General features: G+C 39.8%; 1 protein-coding gene across 3 annotated transcripts in view; it reads right to left on the bottom strand.

Annotated features, from left to right (window-relative positions):
• Window positions 1-1,086: 1,086 nt before the first annotated feature.
• The window catches only part of LOC108898208 (trichohyalin), a 28,989-nt gene continuing 7,878 nt past the window's right edge, over window positions 1,087-22,197 (bottom strand). Inside the window, exons 2-11 of one of the 3 annotated variants that reach the window (XM_018698160.2) lie at window positions 18,139-18,275; window positions 12,748-12,933; window positions 11,810-11,981; window positions 11,396-11,575; window positions 11,139-11,261; window positions 10,858-10,991; window positions 10,732-10,762; window positions 10,515-10,623; window positions 9,976-10,072; window positions 1,087-9,890 (exon numbers count right to left, since the gene is read on the bottom strand). In XM_018698160.2, the coding sequence (XP_018553676.1) occupies window positions 3,618-9,890; window positions 9,976-10,072; window positions 10,515-10,623; window positions 10,732-10,762; window positions 10,858-10,991; window positions 11,139-11,261; window positions 11,396-11,575; window positions 11,810-11,981; window positions 12,748-12,933; window positions 18,139-18,273 (7,440 nt within the window). In that variant the 5' untranslated portion in view covers window positions 18,274-18,275 and the 3' untranslated portion in view covers window positions 1,087-3,617. The remainder of the gene's footprint in view (window positions 9,891-9,975; window positions 10,073-10,514; window positions 10,624-10,731; window positions 10,763-10,857; window positions 10,992-11,138; window positions 11,262-11,395; window positions 11,576-11,809; window positions 11,982-12,747; window positions 12,934-18,138; window positions 18,276-22,197) is intronic. The other 2 variants (XM_018698239.2, XM_018698297.2) reach the window with 2 other exon arrangements.

Below are 22,197 nucleotides of genomic sequence, written 5' to 3'. Positions count from 1 at the left end.
GTTGTTTCAGTTTACTTAGTTGAGTGGTTCTTGCCATAGTATGGATTAGAACAGTAGTACAATAAGGCAATGCACTGCATAGAATTTTATAGAACTCTGTACCAACCCTATCCACAAGGGAGTGTTATCTTTCCAGTGTTATTTACTCTTTACGCAGATGAATGTAGAGCTAAATCATCTGATGTTTTCAGTGTTAAATTTTCTGATGATACAGTGATTGTTGGTTTGATCACTGAAGATGAAACAGAGTATCTGGGATGTGTGGAGGAGTTTGTTAACTGGTGTCATGCTAGTTTTCTTCAGCGAAATACTAAGAAAACTAAGGAAATGATTTTTGAATTCAGAACAAGTTGCCACAGACACAAAGAAAATTACCAAAATAATAATTAACTAACTACCTCTGCACAACACAACTGATGGTCTCAAACACATTAAGGAGGTAAGAAATTCCACAAATTAACTCTTGACAAGGCACACCTGTTAACTGAAAACCATTCCAGGTGACTACCTCATGAATCTGATTGAGAATGCCAGAAGTGTGCAAAGCTGTCATCAAAGTAAAAGGTGGCTACCTAGATAGATAGATAGATAGATAGATAGATAGATAGATAGATAGATAGATAGATAGATAGATTTTCCACCCTCTCATGTTCTTACAAATATATTATTATCGCATAATATATTCATTTACAGTGAAAAAGGACCATAATTACTCTGCTGTTATCAAATCTGCTTTTTAGCTGATGAGCAAATGGGCCTGAGCCCAGCCAACAGGTGCTTAATTCAATTTCTGTAGTAAAGCGAAACTAATACTAAACAATTTCTACTATAATAAGTAGATCCCAGGCCTGTTTCCTGCGGGTGGGAATCTTCTTTTATTCCTACAAATTCCTGAAGTGCTCACCCCAAATCAGCTCTTTGTAATTTAGGCTGATGCTGTAAATGGAAAAAGGTCCAGGCCTCTGTATTTAAGTGAAGCATAAATTGCATTAATTAACCAATTGGTGCTTACTTACACTGAACTCTAAAATCCAGTGAAACAAATCCATCCTCGTCCCACAAGAACCAAGCAAACAAGAACTGAAATACTATCTTCAGAAATCTTTATTTGCCACAAAAATAGGAATCTCAGATTATGGAAAAATAACTTTACAGAGAAAGATTACTCCACAGAAAACATTATGAGAGGAAAAATAAATGCAGTTAATGACGTTAAATGACTGAAGGTTATTGCCTTATGACCTAAATGGTGGCTGCTATTAAGCACAAAATACATTTGTAAAAGATCAGAGCTTTAGATCATACTGCTTAATTATTGTTAGCTTCCAAGTTCCAAATAATAGACACAACATGGACACTGAAAGTGACATTGATAACACAAGGAATAATTTGGAATAGATAATATCTCTTTATTAAAACATGACTGATGACACTGGCTATGTGATGACTTGAAAAAAATTGTCCTCTCTACATGGTATAATGCTTAGTTCACAAAGTTAGTTTTAAAAAAAGTAATACATATGAGATGCTTAAAATAAAATCAGAGAAACTGAGATAAAAAGAGAATGTTAATATTACAACCTGAGTCCTGTGGAGAGTTGCAAAGCAAGAATATGTTATTCATCCATCCATCAGCTATATCACTTATCCTTTGAGGGTGGAGGAGGACTTGCTGACAGAGGGTGAGAGGCAGGGTACACCTTTTACAGGTTGCACATTCACACCTATGAGTAATTTAGAGTCGCAAATTAAACTAATCTACATATCTTTGGACTGTTGGAGCCATTTGTGGTTCAACCATGCCAATGTGTGTCTTCCTACATTCTATACAGATGGGGGAGTTTTTGTACACATGGTAGGCTGCTGAGTCTGTATGGGACATTTTTTGTCCAGATTCACATTTTAATAGAATATAGGAAAATATATCTAAATTATAAAAATATCAGTTCACCACTTGTAAGAATTCTTATTAAAATGCTGATTATGGCTTGTTCATATATATATGTGTATTTGTGACCAGACTGCAGTGAACTCTTTGTAATGAAACTTGGTGTTTTAAATCAAAAATTCAATTGATATTGAATTTGATATATTGAATTATATACAAACCAGAAAAAGGCAACACACTCAAAATCTCAGACTAATAAGTCTGAAGTTGCAGAAACAATAGACCATCATGTGTGGCTCTAAAATCTTTTTCTTTGGTTTTGGTAGCTTTGGTTTTATTATACATCTGTGGAATACTGCTGCCTTAAATAGGTCAAATAGAACTGATCTCTTAGCTACTGCAGAAGCTCTGCAAGTCTCCCAGTACTGAAAATGAATATTTGAGAACAGTTCTGGAGAAGATTAGGACAGGGTGGGAGTGCCAGGTAATACTATGAGACAGGATTTCTGGGAAGGTATCACCATGGCAATCATTTTACCCTCCATCTCAATGACTGAGAGGTAATAAGGAACTTTTTTTGCCAAAGCTTCTCTGTCACCACTGCAAAGGGCTACTCTCATAGTATGTCACTGGATCTTATAGAGAGGGGGAGAATGGATTGTTTTGACTGTTTTGATTGTGCTGTTGTCTGTCTGAACATGGCCGTACTGTTCTAAGGATTAACAGCATATGGTGGTGACGCAGAATTTTATTTTCTTTTAGTGGAAGATCTGGGGTCTTCAACCAAAGTTTTGAGAAATTCATGAAATGCAAATAAGTAATGTTTCCATCCAGTTAGTGGAGCTAATTCCTGAGTCAGGTGATATTAAACCACTGAAAACAGAAGAGTGTGCAACATGATGATGCAATTAAAATAGCACCAGTCAAGGTGAGAATAAGGTGAGAAAACATTGGATGTATAAAATTTTGTTTGTTTTCTGTGTTAATTTAAGGAATGTAGAATTAATTTGCTAAGGCTGTTTCCTTTGCAGCACAGTGGTGCAGTGGTTAGCACTGTTGTCTCACAGCAAGAAAGTTCTGGGTTCGAGCCTGGGGCTTTTCTGTGCAGTTTGCATGTTCTCCCTGTGCCTGTGTGGATTCTCTCCGGGTACTCCGGCTTCCTCCCACAGTCCAAAGACATGCACGTTTGGTTAATCGGTGACTCTAAATTACCTGTAGGTGTGAATGTTTGTTTGTTTATATGTGTTGGCCCTGTGATGGACTGGCCCAATGTCAGTTGGGATAGGCTCCAGCCTCCCGCGACCTTTAACAGATAAGCAGTATGGATAATGGATGGATGGATGTTTCCTTTGCAATTTGTTGTATTTTGCTTTTATCAATGCGTCAAGTTTTCCACCTGAGCCAAGCATAAAAACTTCCTGACAATATTTTGAGATTTGTTTTTTTTCCACTCAAATTTGTATGTATGATAATAGAGGTAAATGATCATGATGGCACGTTTTAGTCTGTCCCAGTGCAATACAGAGTCCCTGGGTCAGGTTCACAGTGAAGGGGAAACTTTGACAAATTTTCTAATTGTAGACAAACTTTAAATGGAAGCTGTAACTTTGGCAGAGTAGACTTTTTTATTTTATTTTATCTTATTATTTTGTCACATTTTCCCAATTTTGTAATTGTACACTACTTAATGTATTTTGGTGTAAATGTCAATCATAGGATTCAGATCACCCTAAACTCTGCTGTGACGCTCAGATTTGTGAGTTGATGTTACCTTAGTACTTTTTCTCTTTCGGAGACTTCTTTTCCGAGCTGACTGAGGGCTCTTTTCTTCATCAGACTCCTCTGCTTTTTGAACTGTAGCACTGCGATGTCTGGGTTTAGATCGGGGTGTGATTATTATTGAAGGAACTGACCTCCCTCTTAAAACTCTCTTCCCAATCACTATAGGCTCCACCTCCTCCTCTAAAATATTCAGCTCATCTTCCTCATGCTCTTGACTAACAGCTGCTGCTTCTACCTCTCCATCTGTATTCAATACTAAAGTGAGAGTGGGCCCCTTTTCACTACTACTCTCAACAGCTCCCATGTCTTTCTCTAAGTTTTCTTCTTTTTTGCTTTCCTGTAGCTCCTCCCTCTGTTCATCAGCAAAATATTCAGCTTTCTTTTTGTCTTGATCTTCATCTGATTCTGCTTTATCCTCGTTCTCCTTGTCAGCGGCCGCCTCAGTCCCACCTCCCCCATCCTCCTCCTCGTCTTCCCTGTAATCCACTCTTGGTCTTTTTCCTCTTTCCTCTGTTTCGTCCTGTTCTCCGTTTGCAGTTTTCCTCATCCTTTTCAGATTTCTGCCTTCTACTACCGAGGAGTCTACAGTTTTATCTTCTTGACTTTCACCAGAGGACTCCTCCTCTGGTGACTGAGTTTCTTCTGTTGCTGATTCTTCAGGAGCTGGCTCTAGTACTCTGTTGTTGATCAAATCTGCTTTTTCCTCAACCATTTCCTTTGCAATATCCTCAGCTGGAGGATCCGCCTCTTGTCCAGTCTTGTCCTTTTCCTCAGCAGAGTTTGTCCCTTCTGCTGCATCTGATGATATCTGGACTGTGTCAGTTCTGGTCTTATCCATAGCTCCCATGCTGTTGTCTTCCTTTTCAGGCACTGCTGTTCCCTCTGTCAAGACATCCTTCATCTGTCCTGCATCTTCCACAACAGATTCTCCTCCAGCTGAATTCTCAACTTGTTCATCTTCCAAATCTTTCTTTTTCTCCACCTCCATTTCCATACACTTCCCCTCTTCCTCAGCCTTCTCCATTTTCTGCTCAAATGACTCCTGCCCCTCTTCTCCTTCAGTCTCTTCGGCTGGAGAAGTTACTTCTTCTGCCTCTTTTTCTGGCTGAGACTGTGTACAAATCCTTTTGGATTTATGTCTAGGTGTGGCAGGAGCAGAACTCCTCACCTTCCTCAGAGTTCTTGTTTCTTGTGGCTCATCTGTATCAGCACACCTTTCCACCTCTTTCCCCTCTTTTTCGTTTTCCTGCTGCTGGCTTTTTGTGGTTTTGGATCTTGGTGTGGCTTTTACTGTCTTCTTGACACTTCTGAGAACTCTGGATTCAACAACTGCTGCTTCCTCCACATCAGTAACATTTCCCTTATTTGTATTAGCGGTCTCTTCACCACTTCCCCGTCCTTTTCCCTGTTCATTTGCATATGTCTGTAAAACAGCAGACTGTTCCCCTTCCACTGTCTCTTGCTCTGTGCATGATTCCTCTGCCACAGTTTCTACAATTTCCATATCATATTCTGGCTCTGTATTTTCTTCTCTCTGAGCTATAGCCTCCTCATCTTTTTTGTCATCACTGCTGCTTTCATTCTCATCAGCTTTAGCTTCCTCTCCTTCAGCTGGAGTAGTTACCTCTTCTGGATCTTCCTCTGGCTGACACTGTGTGTGGTGTCTTTTGGATTCATGTCTAGGTGTGCCATGAGCAGACCTTCTTCCTTTCCTCAGAACTCTTGTTTCTACCGCTAGTTCATCTTTGTCTGTGCTTTCATTTCCTGTTGTCTCCACATCTTGCTCTTCATCTTGTCTTTTTGTGTTTTTGCTTTGTGGTTTGGTTCTCACTGCCTTTTCCCCAATTTTCAGGATTCTTGTTTCAATAACTGAATCTTCTTCCTCCTCAGAGACAAATATTTCCTTGTTGTCCTTTGCTGTGAGTGGTGTCTTTTGTGCACTTTCTCCAGCTGCAGTTTCTGCCACTTCAGATGTGGAGATGGACTGATCCCCCTCCACTGTATCTTGTGTTGTAACTGGTTCCTGTGCAAAATCATCTGAACATTTTCTCTCATCAGTACTTTGTCCAACTGGAGATTCTGTATTCCCATCTGCAGCTGTCTCAGTACTGCCAGTCTGTGCCTCCTCTGAACCATCTTGTTGTGTGACAACTTCCTCTGTCATAGTATCCACTTTCTCTATGCCCATTTCTGGTTCTATTTTTTCTATTTGTTGAGTTGCATCCTTTTTGTCAGTTCTTTCTCCCTTCTCCTGATCAGTCATCTGATGTTCCTCAATATGTTCTTCCTCTTCCTCTGCCTCTTTCTCCTCAACTCCTGTAGATTTCTCTCCTCCCTCCCCTTCTTCTTTCTGGAGTTGCTTTTGGTCTCTTGTAGTAAATCTTTGAGTGACAGGTATAGACTTCCTTACCCTCCTTAAAACTCTGACTTTAACTACTGGTTCCTCTTCGCTCATTTCTGAAGCTGCCTCCTTTTCCTCTTCACCCATCTTCTTTCTGCTTCTTGCTGATTTGCATTTTGGTGTAGCTTTGGCAGAATGTTTTGTACTTCTCCATTTTCTGGTCTCAGTGACTTTAGGTTCCTCCTCCTCCTCAACATTTTTAGTCTCTGTCTCCTCAACACTGCTCTCCCCTGTATCTTCCTGTGTTGTAACTACATCTTTCACGCTCTCCTCCAACTCTTCCTCTTCCAATACCACCTTCTCCAGTTCAGTTCTTCCTATTTCCCCAGAAGAAACAGGAACATGTTCTTCTGCCATTGTTTCTTCCTCTTTCATTGTTTGTCCCCTTTGCTCCTCTTTTTCCTCAAAAGCAGTGTTTTCTACAGGAACACCCTCCTCAACAGCTGCTGTTTCATCCTGGATTTGATGATAGGTTTTCTTCAGGTCCAATAAAACCACAGTCACTCTTTGGAGATCAGAAACCTGGGATGTCATTTCCTTGCTCTGTTGCTCATCAGTTGCAGGTATTGCCTCCTCTTCACTACGTGTAAGTACAGATGAGTCAATGTCAGGTTTGGCTAATGGTGGATTTATCTCTCCCTCTTGTACTAAATCATCTGCAGCAGTAGTAATACCAGCTGTGTTCTCCTCCTCTTCAGTCACTGCCATTGTGCCTTCCTCTGACACTCCTTTTTGCACATCTACAGTGACAAGTTTCTGGAGCTGTTTGGAGCCTCTACTTAGAGACTTCCTTCCCCTTCTCAGAATACTTGTATCTACTGGAGACTCATTTCCATCAGCAATCTGTTCGTCAGATGCCCCTCCCTCCTCCTTCTCTTCATCTTCCTGCTTTTTGCTTCTTCTGGGTCTGGTTTTTGATGGTGCTTTGGATGTCTTTCCACCACTTCTCAAAGATCTAGTTACAGCAACTGGTGGTAGTTCTGCTTCCTCAATCTCCATGACTGGTTCATTGTATTCTTCACCCGAACCCTCCCTTTCTGCAAGAGTGACCTCTGAATGCTCGTCCACATTTTGTCCTTCCTCTGCCAAAGCTTCCCCTTCCTGCACATCTACCTCTGACTCTAAAATTTCCTCCCTTTCAGCAGCAGCTTCCTCCTTAGCCTTTTCTCCTATATCCTCATTTTTTCCTTCTATTTCTTCATTTGTCTTTTCTACAACAGCTTCATTGACTACCATTTGTTCTCCCACTGCTGTTTCCTCTACACTTTTAGATTCCTCTTCATCCTTTTGCTCTTCTTCCCTGATTTGTTTACAAGTTCTTCTGGATTTACTTTTAGGTGTGGCAGAGTTAGATATCCTCCCCTGTCTTAGTGTTCTTGTTGTCACTGCTACTTCTTCATCTTCACTGTTTTCTGCTTTTTGTTCATCCACTTGCTTTCCACTTCTTGGTGTTTTGTATGTTGCTGTAGCTGTACCTGTCTTTGTTAGACTTCTTAGACCTCTGGTTTCAACAACTGGTTCTTCTTCCTCTTCCAAGCTCATTGCCTCATCCACCACAGCTGGTCGAAGATTCTCTTCAGTATCATCTCCTACTGGAATGTCGGCCTCTGTATCTGCACATATGTCCAAAGCTGCAGACTCTTCCTCCTGCACCGGAACTATTACTGTGAGCACATTCTTTGTCACAGCTTCCATCTCTCCTTCACCCTCAACAGTGCCTGCTTCTAATTCATCCACCTCCTTTTCAATAATGTCTATGGTGTCTTCTTCCTGGTGTTGGTTGCTTCTCCCTCTGGATTTACAGCTTGCTTCAACAATCTTTCTTCCACTTCTAAGAACCCTGGTTTCAATGACTGGTGCTTCCCCTGCATCACTTTTTGTCTCATCCTCACTGGCAGATTTTTTCTTTTCTTTTTTGGAATAATCCTCTTCAAACTCCTCCTTCTTGACAGTCTCTGCCTCTGCAGTTGCATCTACAGATTTTTCTGTAATGTTCTCCTGTTTCCCTCCATCCTTCTCTTCCAATATTAGCATTTTTGGCTCTGATGTTTGCTTCTCTGCAACACAACTAGAGACTTCCTTATCTTCTGCTGCTATCAGCCCCACCTGTTCCTTTTCTGGAGCAGCAACTGTTTTATCTTCTGCCTCATTCATGCTAAGGTGATGGCAGGTTGATTTTAGATCTACTAAGATGACAGTGGCTTTGTGTAGCTTGGGAATTTCAGAGCCAGTGTCCTTTTCCTGAGGCTCCTCAAGTACTGGTACAACTGCCTCATCTTGAACTTCATCACATATTACTGTTTCTGAAGCAGGAACAACAGTGTTGGGCTCCCTCATGTCATCTGCCACACCACTCACCCCAACTGCCTCTTCCTCCTGATCTGTTTCCATTGCTGATGCAGTCTCTGTCTCTCTCTCAGTCTCTTCTTTGTCCTGTGCTTCCTTGCTCTCCTCTGCATTCACCTCATTTGAAGGTATTACATCCTCTGTTGCTTCCTCTGTCTGTGGAATTGTACCTTCTGTCATAACAGTCAAATTTTCGGTAGATATCTCTTCCTCTGTTTTGTCATCGGTCCCCTCTTGTTCCTCCTGGTGGTGTTCTTCCATCTGTTTACTTTCAGCTGCTTGTTCATCTGCTTTCTCCTCAGCAGAACCTACTGCTCTTAGGTCTGCCTCATTTGTGGGCTCTTCTTGTTTGTGATGTCTTTTACCTTGTTTTTTGGGCTTAGGTTTAGGACTTACTTTCTGTCTGCCTCTTGCTGCTCTCCTCTGTACAACAGGGGGTTCATTTATGTCATCATGAGAATCCTCACGTTTATCCTGTATCACTGATGTATCTACCTCCTCATCATTTTCCTCTTTCTCAGATTCATCTGTTACTTTTTCATACTTATTTTCCTCTGAAAGTACAGTCTCTGCTGTATCTGGAAGCTCTGTGGAACTCTTCTTAACTACACTATTTTCCACCCCAGGCTCTCCTTGTTTCTCTGTCTCCTCTTCATTTGTCAGTCGTTCATCATCGCTCTGTTGCTTTTCTTCCTCAGGTAATTCTTCCACAGTAACTATATCCTCTTTTGTGGGGTTAATTTCTTCTTTTTCTTCTCTCTCATTTACAGATATCTCCTCCACTACTTCAGCTGTAGAAACTTGATCCTTCTCTACCACTTCATTAAACTCTTTGTCTAATTCTTCACATACTTTCAGGCTGTGTCTGGTATGTTTTCGTTTGGGCGTGGGGGTGCTCATAACAGTTCTTCCTCTCAAAACTCTCCCTCCATCCCAGGCTGTAGTTTCCATCATCACATTGTCCTGCGGCTTGCTATGTTGAGATCTCTGTCGGGGGGTTTCATTCTGTACAAGATGTATCGCCCTTACAACAGTTTTCCCTGTTTGTCCAGCATCACCATCCTCTGATGGTTTGTGTGTTGATAGACTTAACTCATGTTGTGTAACACTTTCATCTGACTTTCCAGCAGAGACTTTATTCAGAGCTTCTGCTTCCTTGTCTACCTCTACAACTCCTTCAGCAACCACAGATACATCAGTGTCTTCCTTCTGACACTCTTCTTCTGGTTCCTCAATTTCTGATGCGACATTCTCAACTATTATCTGTGAGTCACGGGAGGTGTTTTTCAGATCCTGTGTGGCATCATCTTCTACTTGTAGCTCCTCAGTCATTGGTGCAGTTATACTAAATTCTTCTAAGTCTTGTGAGGCTGGGACAGTGGCTGGTTTGTCCAACATCATACCTGCTTCTTCTTCAGATGCAGTATCAACTACAGCCTCTCTTTTTTCTTCAGCAGTCACATTGAACATATCCTAAAAATAAACACAAAGGTGTTAACCATGAACAAGTTGTTTGTCATGAAGACAAACATGCAAATATGAATTTGCATATACAAACCTCAGTCTGTGCCGACTCAGACACCGTATACAGTGCTGTTTTCCCATGCACAATAAGTTGTTGCTCTCGGGGGGTTTCTGCTTCAATATCCTCGATTCTAAATTATATTAGATATCACTTTTTAATACAGTGCGATAATTTGATGGTGTAACTACACATAGCAGATTGTTTGAGAAGAAGACAAAAATAAACCACTTAAAATGCAAGAAGCCAAAACAGACATGACAGATTATAAATATGCCTGGTTTCAGGAATTAATTTGCTCCTTTCTTCATCATTGTATTTGTAATAGTTTTTTACTGATTCAGTTGTTGTGAACAGCCATTTAAATCTAAGTATGTAAGTATGGAAAATTGCATAAAGAAGTGGAAGTTAACAATGCAGCTATGACAACTTACTCTGTGGGTGAGCAGGGGAATGAGACTAGAGATGAAGATACATTACGATTAAAGCTGAAAATTGTCTGTTGTGGCAATATTTTCTTAATATGAGTACATTTATGATGTTTTCAGGAGTGATATGCTTTAATTCATACAGACCTAATAACTTTTTTTGATTTGTCCTCTGTAGTCTTCTGGGTGATGTTCATTTGTTTTGAGCCTCTACCCCTTCCCAGAACTGCAACAGGCACTTCCTCTGCCTCTGAAACTGTTACGATTGTTACAAAGTCCATTATTATATGGAATGACACATCTGTTAACATGTAATCTAAGGGAACGGTTACAGTGTAGATGTAAAAAATGATGACATGCTCACCTTTGGGAGCTCTCACTACTGTCACTTCCTCCTACAAATTAAATCCACAGGGATTATTTTCCTTGTAGAAATTATTTGTTTCTAAAGTAAATGTTGATCACATTGGACAGAATGATAATAATGTACCACAATTTCAACTGTGTATTCCATAGATTCTGTGTCTTTTATTTGTGTGGTCACTGGTTCCCTCTCCACATCCTTTTCAGTCACTTCAGTAATCATAAGTGATTCTCCTGTGAATGACAGACTCTTGCATACTGCTGAGAATAAGACATGCAGTATTTAAATACTTAGATAAGTGCACAAACAAAAAAATCATCAAAGCATAATTTGACTTTACATAATTACACAAAACATTTGAAAGTTTTAGGATGCCTGAAAACAGTGAAGTTTTGGGTTTTTTTTACCATTCAAATCCATCGCCTGGATCTTGCTGGCAATATTGGCCCTCTGGTTGGGCATACCTATGCTCTCCACCTCCCATAGCAGATCTGTGTCTCCTGGGTACTGACACAGGTACTTCTCACACACTACCAACAAAGAGGAGTTCATGTAACTTATAGTAATGCACTGTTTTGACTAAGCACAAACACTTTTGTCTGTGAAAAGTAGATTCATACTGTACATCAGTATGCTGCACAAACTGCAGGGTGGACTCGTGTACCTTTATACATGGATTTTGTGAGGGGGTACCTCAACCCCAGACAGTCCTCTTTGAAACTGAGCACAAAGTCTTCCAGCATCTGAAGACCAAAGCCTTTTCCACGATGACATTTTCTAACAAATATGGAGTCCATCACAGGGAGCTGATAGCTTCTGGTTGAAAAAGAATTACATAATCTGCCTACAAGAGAAAGAAAAGAAGCATACTCCTGAGCACACCTCCAGAGGGAACATACCAATAGTTTATCACACATAGATTAAACCAGGTCTTGTATGGATACAAATAGGTCAAACACCACACAGTGGCCAAAACCACTGAGCAGGGTGCAACGAAGAGCTGACTACAGACCAAAGATCAAGGTAACAGTTGAGGTATGTCTATAGAAATTAATACATTTAACATTATAGAATTTACCTGAGGGTTTGACTGAATAGAAGCCAACAGCCTCTCCATCATTCCAGAGGATTTTTGCATAATCTTTTTCTCCATGGCAGAGGAAGGGAAGCTCTTCAGAGCTCATCTCCTTAGCTCTATAGATGACACGATTAAGGATGTATAAAACTATTCTCTCTCCTACTGTCTCCACCTGAGGGACAAACAGATAGTTCTTAACATAAAATAATATAATATAAAAGTACCCTGCTGCATGCATATTTGTTATATTAGAAACAAAACTTATGATGGTGGGCAACATTTTCTATCAAAGTTTGTTTAAACAACGTTTCTGATTAATCAGTCTAAAACAAGATGCCATTTGTAAGCCCTGGAAGAGAAGAAGTATACCATATAATCAACAGCAAACAGATGTAAGGTCGAGGTGGTCAGATGATCAGATGTGTTTTTTATTATGTTAGACTACACACAAACTATAAAATGTTTGCATTTGGGTTGGTTTTGTTATCTTTATGGTTGTTGTACTGAACCTTTTAATGAAATAAACACCAAGGTAAAAAAAAATGCTACAATTACAAATATTATTGGCACTTGAGGGTAGGTTTGAAGTAGTCATTCTCTCTCACATCCTCTTGCAAGGGACCATGATTGACATTGGGTGTAAGGAAAAACATTTGGTCAGACATATCATTCAGCTTAAAAAATGTGGGACATTTTTGATGTGACATCATAGTATTGCTACAGAGTCTAGTGAACACCTATTTTCAGGTGCACCTTAGATATATTCACACCTTGATTCTGATTTGGCCTTTACACTATAAAAGTGCACTCTGGAGGCCTTTGGTCCACAAGAACCTCTACAGTAAGTCCAAGACTGACAACAGTATGCCTCTGCGATTAAAATGAATGAATATGAATAGTGACAGAGTGGATTTCCCAGCTGATAAGACATCTCATACCTCCACAGCCCCATCTCGAGCAGGGTCTGCTGTCTTGAGAATATCGTCCACTGCCCACCACTGGTCCAGCAAGTACAGACCCACTGCAGTGAATGGGTCTCTGGGAGAGAAGAGGGCCAGGACCTTCTGTTTATCACTAGATCCATACAGAGGGGTGAAACCCACGCTGGAAATGTCTATAGTGACCTGAGGATGGACAGACAAAGAGTCTTTAACCATGTGATGGATTTCAATGATCTTATTGACCACTGACAACATTGTTTCAACAGAGACAAGATATAAGATATAAACATCTTATATTCTGAGGTGTCAGCTGATGTTAAAAGCATTCAGTTGCCCTAGCAGGATGTATAACCAGACACAGGGTGTTTAGGTTACAGGAGACAGTTACATTCTAAGTGTGTGGTTCTGGGTCAGGATGGTGCCTGAGTTTGGCAGTGCCACTGCCCACTTACCTGTTGTATTTGTTTTTTGTTGGCTTTCCTGCTGCTGTGCTAATGGTCTTCCTACTCGCTGGCTGTATGATCATCAGGTTCTACTACACAGCCGAGCTCCTATGGGTAATCATGGTGCTTCTTTTCAGTGTTTTGGTGAGCTGCTGCCTCCATTTGTGCCTTTAGCCGATGCCACTAGCACGACTTGGCACCACTGGAGCTCCCGTGGGTGCCAATGGAGGAGGGGGAGAAGAGCTGAAGCTCAGGTGAGGCTGAGGCAGCTCTGGAACAAAGGAATCATTGGGAAACTTCACTGTTCCAGTCTGATCAGCTTGGCATCCCCTAATTTGCCAGCTGCCTCTGTCAGGTGTTTCCTGAATCTCCTGCGGCTGTGATGGCCTCCTTGCTGGTGATTGAAACTCATGTGTGCCATAGGTTTACTCCGCGGGTCCTCCGCAGAGAATCCAGCCCTGGCTCCGTTTTAGGATGGCACTGTTTAACACGTGTTCCATCTCAAACAAGACTTTTATTCTGAACGATCTCATTCTGTCCAAGGACTTGGACTTCTTGTTTCTGACTGAAACTTGGCAGAGTGAAATGGAATACGCCCCAGTTATTGAACTGAGTCCGGAAAACTACACATTTTTCAGCTCATCTTGATCTTCAGGACATGGTGGGGTACTTGCTGCAGTTTTTAGGAGCAACTTCATGTGCCGGTAGGTGAGCACAGAAACTTTCTCTTCATTTGAACCCCACATTGCTGAAAGCTGTAAGAATGGATCCATTTTACTGCATTTTAATATACCATCCTCCCGGTTGGTTATTTTCTTATCTCAAATTATCAAAATTTCTTACTGTTGGTAATTTCAATTTCCACATAGATGATGATTCAGAATAAATCTGCATCAAAATTCATCAACCTAATGGAATCCTTTCACCTGACTCAGCATGATGTGTATGTTCTTAATCTTGTTTTTACTCTCGGCATAATTATTGACTTAAATATTGAATTTTGAGGACCTTTTTATTTCTGACCACATGCGTATTCTTTTTCATCTACTGTCTATTGTCAGTCTGGTCATCATGTAGTAACCTCTCGCATTTTTAATCATCTGTCTGCAGATACATTTTCAGTGGCTTTTAATCTCAATGATGCTCTTATCCCAAACAATGATGTAACCAGCTTGGTTTATCTGCCTTAGGCTCCTATTACCACCCTAGGTGAATGACAACATTCGCTGTTTCAAGTGAAGCTGTCAGAAAGTTGCACATCTGTGAAAATCTACAAAGCTCTAGGTCCACCTTCTTCACTTAAAAGAGCTTTTACAGTCCTTTAATAACATGGTGAAAGATGCGAGAGCTACGTATTTCTCAAATTTAATTTGTAACAGTAGACGGAATCCAAAAGAATTATTTGACACCATCAGAAATATTGTCACTCATGTATCTCCCATGCCAAATATTCTCTCAAACGAAGTGTGTGAAAACTTTCTGTCATTCTTTGTCAGTAAAATCCATCATATCAGAGCAAATATCAGCCCCTCTCCTTCCTCTCTTGCCCCATGCTTTAACTGGCTGTCAGTCTTTACACCGATTTCTCTGAATGCTCTCATCAGTTTGGTTTAAAAGATGAAAACCTCCTCCTGCCCACTTGACATTGTGCCAATCTCACTGTTTAAAAAAGTAATCCACACTATTGGGTCATGTGTTCATATGATAATTAATAACTCTCTGATTTCTGTTTGTGTCCTTTCATATTTTAAATAGCCTGTTATTCACCCTCTTCTAAAAAAGCCCAGCGCTGACCCTCCCCTTCCCCAGAACTTCCTATTTCAAAATTGCCTTTCATTTCTAAAATTTTAGAAAAGGTGGTGGCCAACCAGCTTACATAAGTTTTAGCTGCACATAACATTCTTGATAAGTTTCAATCTAGTTTCTGTCAGCTGCATTCTACTGAAAGGACTCTTCTTAGAGTCTCAAATGATTATGCATAGAGATTTAGGTGAATTCTCTGTTCTTTTACTGTTGGATCTTTCTGCTGCTTTTGACACAGTCGATCATGGTATCCTGATTGAGAGACTTAGATGTGGTGCATCTCTGTCAGCCGTGAGTGGTTCTTTATCTCTTCACAGTTTTTCAGTTGCTGTATTTCGTGTCCTCTCTGCTGTTCTGTGGTATCAGTTCTGTCTGACATTATTGTTTACTTTATATGCTCCATGGACACTCCTAGTTTTGAATCTATATAACAGATGTTGTGTCATGTCTTGTACAGATCATGTGTTTATTTGCAATACATCTAATACAAAAAGAATTCTTATCTTGCCTGACACATTGTTCATGTATGAATCATTTTATTTCAGTTTCATTCATTTTGTTTATTTGATCATTTTGATACATGTTGCTGTCTTGTACGATCTGTTTTTATCATCATCATTATTTTATCTCCACACAGTATAACAAGAATCAGCATCGTGTTACACAACTGTTGCTTTTACCTGTCACGGCCCGCCTTCAGTGTGACCTCAGTTTCCCGGTTTCTGTTATGTTGTATTTTATCTATCTTGTGTTTCTAGTGTTTAGATTTGTTATTTCGGTATCCTTTTCCCTTGTGTCTCTGGTGTCCTTGTGCTTTCTGTTTTATTTTGAAGTCTCTTGTCCTATCTGGTCTTTGGTGTTTTTACTTCTGGTCTTTGTCTGGTTTTTCCCTCCTTTTTTAGCCCCACCTGTGTCTCATTGGTAATCCCACTGTGTGTATATATGGTCCTGTGTTTCCCCGGTCCTTTGTCAGAGTATTGTCATGTCCTGTGGATGTATTTTGGTGTTCAGCTTTGTGGCCTGTGTTTCCGGTGTTCTCCAGTGTTCTCCAGTGTTCCCCAGTGTTCCTTTGGATTTGTTTTCTTGGACTTTTTCCTGCAACTTTCGCCAGTGAGTTTTTGTTGGTTAGGTTTTTGTTTAATAAAACTTTTGTTCTGCAATTGGGTCCTCATCCCTGTGTCCTCACCCCCTTATCTGTGACAGTTCCCCCCTGTGTGAATTGTTGAAAATACAAAACAGTATGGTCTAGACCTGCTCCACATGAAAAGTGCCTTGAGATCTTGTGTTGTGATTTGGTGCTATATAAATTGAATTAAATTGTAACAAGAACAGGTATCATACAAACATTTTTTGTGTCTATGTCTTCTACATGTTTGTCTGTATGTTTCTACAAAAATCTCTTTCTAAGCCTATGTAAACAAACAGATTTTTGTGACTTGTACAGCCCCAGGATATTCATGTTCATGCATTATTCTGTCTTAAATACTCATGAACGTGTTGACTCTTACAAAATCATTCTGCCCTCTTACTGATTAATCTGTCATTATTCACCAGAAACATGATAAAACAAATGGTTTTATTTTGTAGATTTTTGCAGAGATATTTGCATTATTGTCATAATTATTATCATTATTTGTAAAGTCATGGGAGTTTGAGTTCTGTTACAGACACACTGGGTTGATTTACTCAGCCTATCACAAAACCACAAAACTTGCGTTGATGTACAGTATGTTTTCAAGGTAATGGTGCATTTACTGATATCCATAATGTGCAATAAATGAGCACTTATCCTGATGTATTTTACAGAGGTCTACAAAGAGGATAAACATGATGTAAAATAGTCTTGTTGCAGTATTGAATATCCAAGCTAGTGTATATTCTTCCATAACACTACCTCATACAAATGTTAACTACTTGTAAAATGCTTCCCTTTGGTTACACTAAACACAAGCAGTGAGACAAAAAGACTTGACTTTAAACTCAAATATTACAATCTAATTAATATAGACCTGACTTGACTTTAAAATTTGACTATGTCAGTCATCGAGCCTGGGCATTGCACAGCAGTAAAGATCAAGTCACACTTAAGCTACTGCAAGTGTGCCAGTTTAGGTGTTGTTTCGGGTGGAATGCAACTGCTTGGTCACAATAAGCAGCTACTCAGCTACTTTGTAGATACAAACAATAGGTCCATACTGCTCTATAGTATAATCCTTTTTTGACTGATAAGTATATGGAAGTATATCCACAAATACAAGATTCTGAGACACTGTTTTTAAGACACTAAACATTTTTCTGGCTTAATTTGAAGGCTCATAAATGATGGAAAGACAACAGTCAGTGAGGAGCTTGGGCAGCCCTGGGGCCTGTACTATGAAGTAAGTTCAACATACCCAGAATAACTTTTTGTTATCTGGCTTCCCTAAACCAAACAACCACAGTCTGGCTAAGCGGTGTTATGACACTGGTTATCAACTCATTAAGTCAACGCCTCTTTCACATGAACGCACTTTCCCAAGAGTTGTAAGTTAAAAGCAGCATTGTCAGAACCATGAGCAAGGTAGCTAATATTATATGAGAAGTAAGGCTGATAGCTGCATGTCATTTCAGTTAGTAAAGTTAAAAAAAAAAAGGTAATTGTGGGAAATATTCAACAGTGTGTGGATAAAAGCATCTTTGTTCTATCAAAATGAAGATGTAACAGTCAGTCTGTGATGATTTAGTGTGACACTCTCTCTCTGTTTATTAGAAGCTCTTTTGTGGACATATGGAAAGACTGGGACAAAACGATTCCACAGATCTATAAAAATATCTATTGATCTTTATTATCTCTCACTTTATTGTAAACTCTGTCCCTGTAGGGATCCTGTTGCAATGATGATGCCAGTTTTCCAGTGATCTGATTGGTCAGTAGTTGGGCTGTTGACAGGTTTTGATCTGATCTTCTCAAGTTAACCTGCCCCGGAGCAGGTTAGCCGTTCAGCATCAGTTACCATGGAGATTTACCCTGATAAGAAGTGAACCACCGTGGTAAAACGAAAAACCCAGAGTTAAAACCTGAAGTTACCTCGCTAACCGCAAATCCTGCTTCGTAGTACGGGCCTTTGCTCACTGAAGATGTGCAGCCTGTGTTGTGTTTTACCTGAGTGGAGTCAGAGAGGGTGAGGTGCTCAGGAGAATCAGGGCTGCTGTAGAGGAGGTTGTTCATGTAGCTGTGGGCTGACTGTTCCAGCTCTGCCTGGCTAACATCAGCCAGGAAATCAACAGGGAACTTCATCCCTACACAACACAAACAGACAGCAGTGAGAAGAAACAGAGTTTCACAGTGTTCAGACAGTGTTCAGACCTAAACACATCCATCACCCCACCAAGACACCTGTGACTGTGGAACTCAAGAAAGCAAAGACAAATGGACAGAGACAGAGAGGGTAACAAGTAAAAACATGGAAGTCAAACTGCAAGCAGCTTTTGGGCCCTTGTACTGTCATGAATATAAGGGCTGCTGGCCAGGGATGTGTTGTTACATCAGCTCCACTCGACACAAGGTGAACATAGCAATAAATTCCAGAATGAAAATTAGTTCCATTTCCACAAGACTTTGTATCTACATTGGATATTTATCTGTTACTTGGAGAAAACTATGCTTATCAACAGAGACTGGACTCTTACAGATCCACAGACCCAAATCAGTAACGTCCCCTTCTTTCCCCCTCTCTGTGAGGCTACACAGCCTTGTGTCATAAATCATAGCACATTCTGGTCGTAACTGGGAACTGGCATCCCTATTTTTACTCGTGTGAAATCTAATGAAATCATTGTCCAAGCAGAGATATGCAAATTCAGAATTAATTCAATATCTGTCATGGAAACATACTGCAATCTAGAGATCACGTCTAAACTTCAGCCACACTATGGACTATCAGGCATTATTATATCTTATCTCATTATTCTATATCATTCATTAATCAAAAACTGTTCTGTATCACCAGTCAATTATCAGTAGTGTTGGAAAGAATTTATTCTTTTGTCTGATCAATGTCACCACCTTTGTCATGTCCAGATTTGTGATCAGCTGACACATGATCTATGTTTGTCTGATTTCTTTCTTGTGAGTAAAAGCTCCATTAAGTTACATTATATTGTCATGTTTTATATTTTAATTGAGACAAATTTACTTTTTTCCTTTTCATTTTGTCCTCGTACTTTTGTTCTTTTTTTCACCACCTGCTCTTTACATACTGTTTCTTTTGTCTATGCACAACAGTGATGTCCTCCTAATTTTTTTTGAATAATCCTCAATTTTTGCCTTAAAGATTTTTTAAGATTCTTGTGTCATTTTTTCAAAATTATCCAGCTAAAGTCAAGTACCATAATTACTGAGCATATTTGATCATCAATCCGGATAAAAGTCTGCCCAAGAACACCTAATCAAGGGCTCAGCAGAGTGCCAAAAGAAGTAGTCTCTGACTTCCAGAGGCTGAACATCTGGGAGGCACTAGTAGAACTGTTTCCAGGCAACCTCACCATGCATCAGGAAGCATCTACCCAAAGTCTGCTGCAAGTAAGTTGCTGGCTCCAGAGACTGTTGACACAGATCACTGCTTTGACTTCTGTCCAGTAAGATCTCCAGCAACAAGAAGTCAGCTAAAGTAGATTAAACATTTCATTTCCTGCTCATGACTGGGATGATGCCAAAATAAGAGTTTAATCTTGGAATTTCACTCAGTGTTCGGTAATAATATAATCATAGCCTAAGCCTACTCACGTCCATCATATCACGTTACGCATCTTACCAACTGTTAGTTTACCATGTTAGTTGTTAGTCTTTACAACTTTATTTTTATTTATCATGTAGTAGCAGGTAATAAAATCATCTATATTTAGACCCAGTCATTGCTGTGTGTTTCTTTGCAGTAGAGAGCAATGAGAAGTTACACTGATGCATTACACTGATGTATTTATGATATTAATACTAAAATAAATATGAGTGATAAATATGGTGAAACATTTAAATTTGACACATGACCAGGGCAATGCTGTTCAATGAAAATTCACAATTTTCACACAGAACTACAGAACTACTTCTGACATGTCTGCCAATTTTTGAGAAATTTCAAGCATCCCAAAAATGCATTTTCCAGCAGAATTACAATAATCTATACCAAAGCAATACTTCCTTGCACCTCTGGTGCCAGAGACTATTCAATTTTATATATAAATAACTAGGAAGTTGGATGTTGTAATTGTCACACCTGCAGTTTCAAATGTCATTTTCTAAAAATGAGTAAACTCTCAGTCAAAGACAACATATGTTTTTATTTATGGCTTATAACTTATCTGTAAAGCATTAGTAAATGACTCAACTACTAGTAACTGCCTCACATAATGTTCTCTCTTGCTGTCCTTTCATGAATGCAAATTTTGTCATTGAGGCATTTTATGTTGATGTAGGCTTAAGTGATAAAACAATAATGATATATATCACAATATAACTTTACCTCGATGGACATATGACATGGTCGGTAACAACTTCGATAGACCTCATGCCACCTGTATTTTGACAGACAATATGAAAAGCCAGTGATAATGAGAATAGTGCCACATCGAGCCAATCATGTGGCTGGAACAGAGTTTGAAGCACATCCGGTTAGGCTGAGGCACACAGCACAGAGGGCAGGAGCAAACTCACTAATGCTAATGTTTTGGATACTGTAGCCATGCACACCTGTACATCAGGAGTAGGAGCAAGATAAAAGAGAAAATGTTAACAAAACCTTGAGCAACAGCATTACTGAAGATGATGCCCCAACGAACACAGACCTGAATGACAGAGGACTGACAGGTACAGAGAGCTCGTAGAGACAGACACAGCTGATAAAAACTCAGTTTGATTTGTGCCAATAAAAAATACAAAATACAAATAAAAATCTGGCTTAACCTTAGCTAGTTGATTCTACCATTTGCTCTCTTTGTCTCTTCTTTCTTTCTCTCTCCCTTTTGGCTTAACCAAGTATTTTGAAAGTGCTCCGTGTGTGAACTGTGAGGTAGGAGTGTACCAATACATCGATCTACATTGATACATCGATTCAGTGACCAACGATTTCATAGCATTGATCTAAAATGAAAACATCAATCAGTCATCATATGTTTTGTAACGTCCTTCACTGAGGAAGTGTGGATACGTCAGCTGATTTCGTCACAACTGTGCAATAACACAGGCTGCTGTGGGCTACTGTGTAGCCAACACAGGCAAAAATAATAAAAACTACCTACATCGACTCACTTCAAGCTCCTTTTTCTGTGGAAAGACACAAAGACTGTCTCCATACCCGGCTCTGTCCCGGAGAATAAATCAGCAGTCTGGAAACGTTTTGGATTTTGGAGAAAGGATGGCTCAACTAACGCTGGCTCCTGAGTTGAATCGAATCAAAATCATATTGTACCAGAGTTTGTGATATCAGCAAAAACATTGAATCATTGTCCACTAAATCGATATAACATTGTATTGTGATGAGACTTGTGATTTACACCCCTACTGTGAGGCAGCTAAAAAATGTGTAACAACTCATCCACTGAGGCAGTGGTAATCTGATCCAATCCACCTGCCACAACAAATCCCAGTTAATCCTCAGTGATCTTATGTAAGACTAATAAACTGTGAAAGTCACCTTACAAAGTTAGCCTCAGTTAGTAAGATGGAACTAAATTTGCCTTCTAATCCTATTTCTACTAATTTCTTCTATTTTCTACTATTATTGTTCTTAGAGTACAGACAGAGGAAAACCTGTTTTGATTGATTTAGATGCAGTAAAAGCCTCTCAGCAGGCAGCCACATTTTAGTTAGCCACACAGCTAAATGAAAGACAGGCCTTTATCAAAGTGAACTTACTTTGATCACTTTAGTCAGCATTAGAATCAATAATGTACACACTCAGTGTCACCCACACAGTGGCATTCACACTGTCACACATTTCCAGTTAAGCTGTACACATCTACACAAAGTTACAGCTGTGTTTGCATCATAACACTAAACTGAAGGTGTGTTAGTGATGGTTTTTCATCAGTGTCACTTTCTGTTGAACAGGTCCACAGGGAGGTGTCTAAGAATACAGAGATTGATAGGGCTGGCATGTACACCCAGTGTGTAATTTGGATCAGAGGTGGGGGAGGGGGTTGGGCTATGGTTTGAGCATGTTCCACA

The sequence above is a fragment of the Lates calcarifer genome, linkage group LG13 (genome assembly GCF_001640805.2).
Source record: "Lates calcarifer isolate ASB-BC8 linkage group LG13, TLL_Latcal_v3, whole genome shotgun sequence".
NCBI lineage: Eukaryota > Metazoa > Chordata > Actinopteri > Centropomidae > Lates > Lates calcarifer.
Note: the sequence above shows the minus strand (reverse complement) of the source record. Positions and strands in the feature narration are given on the sequence as shown.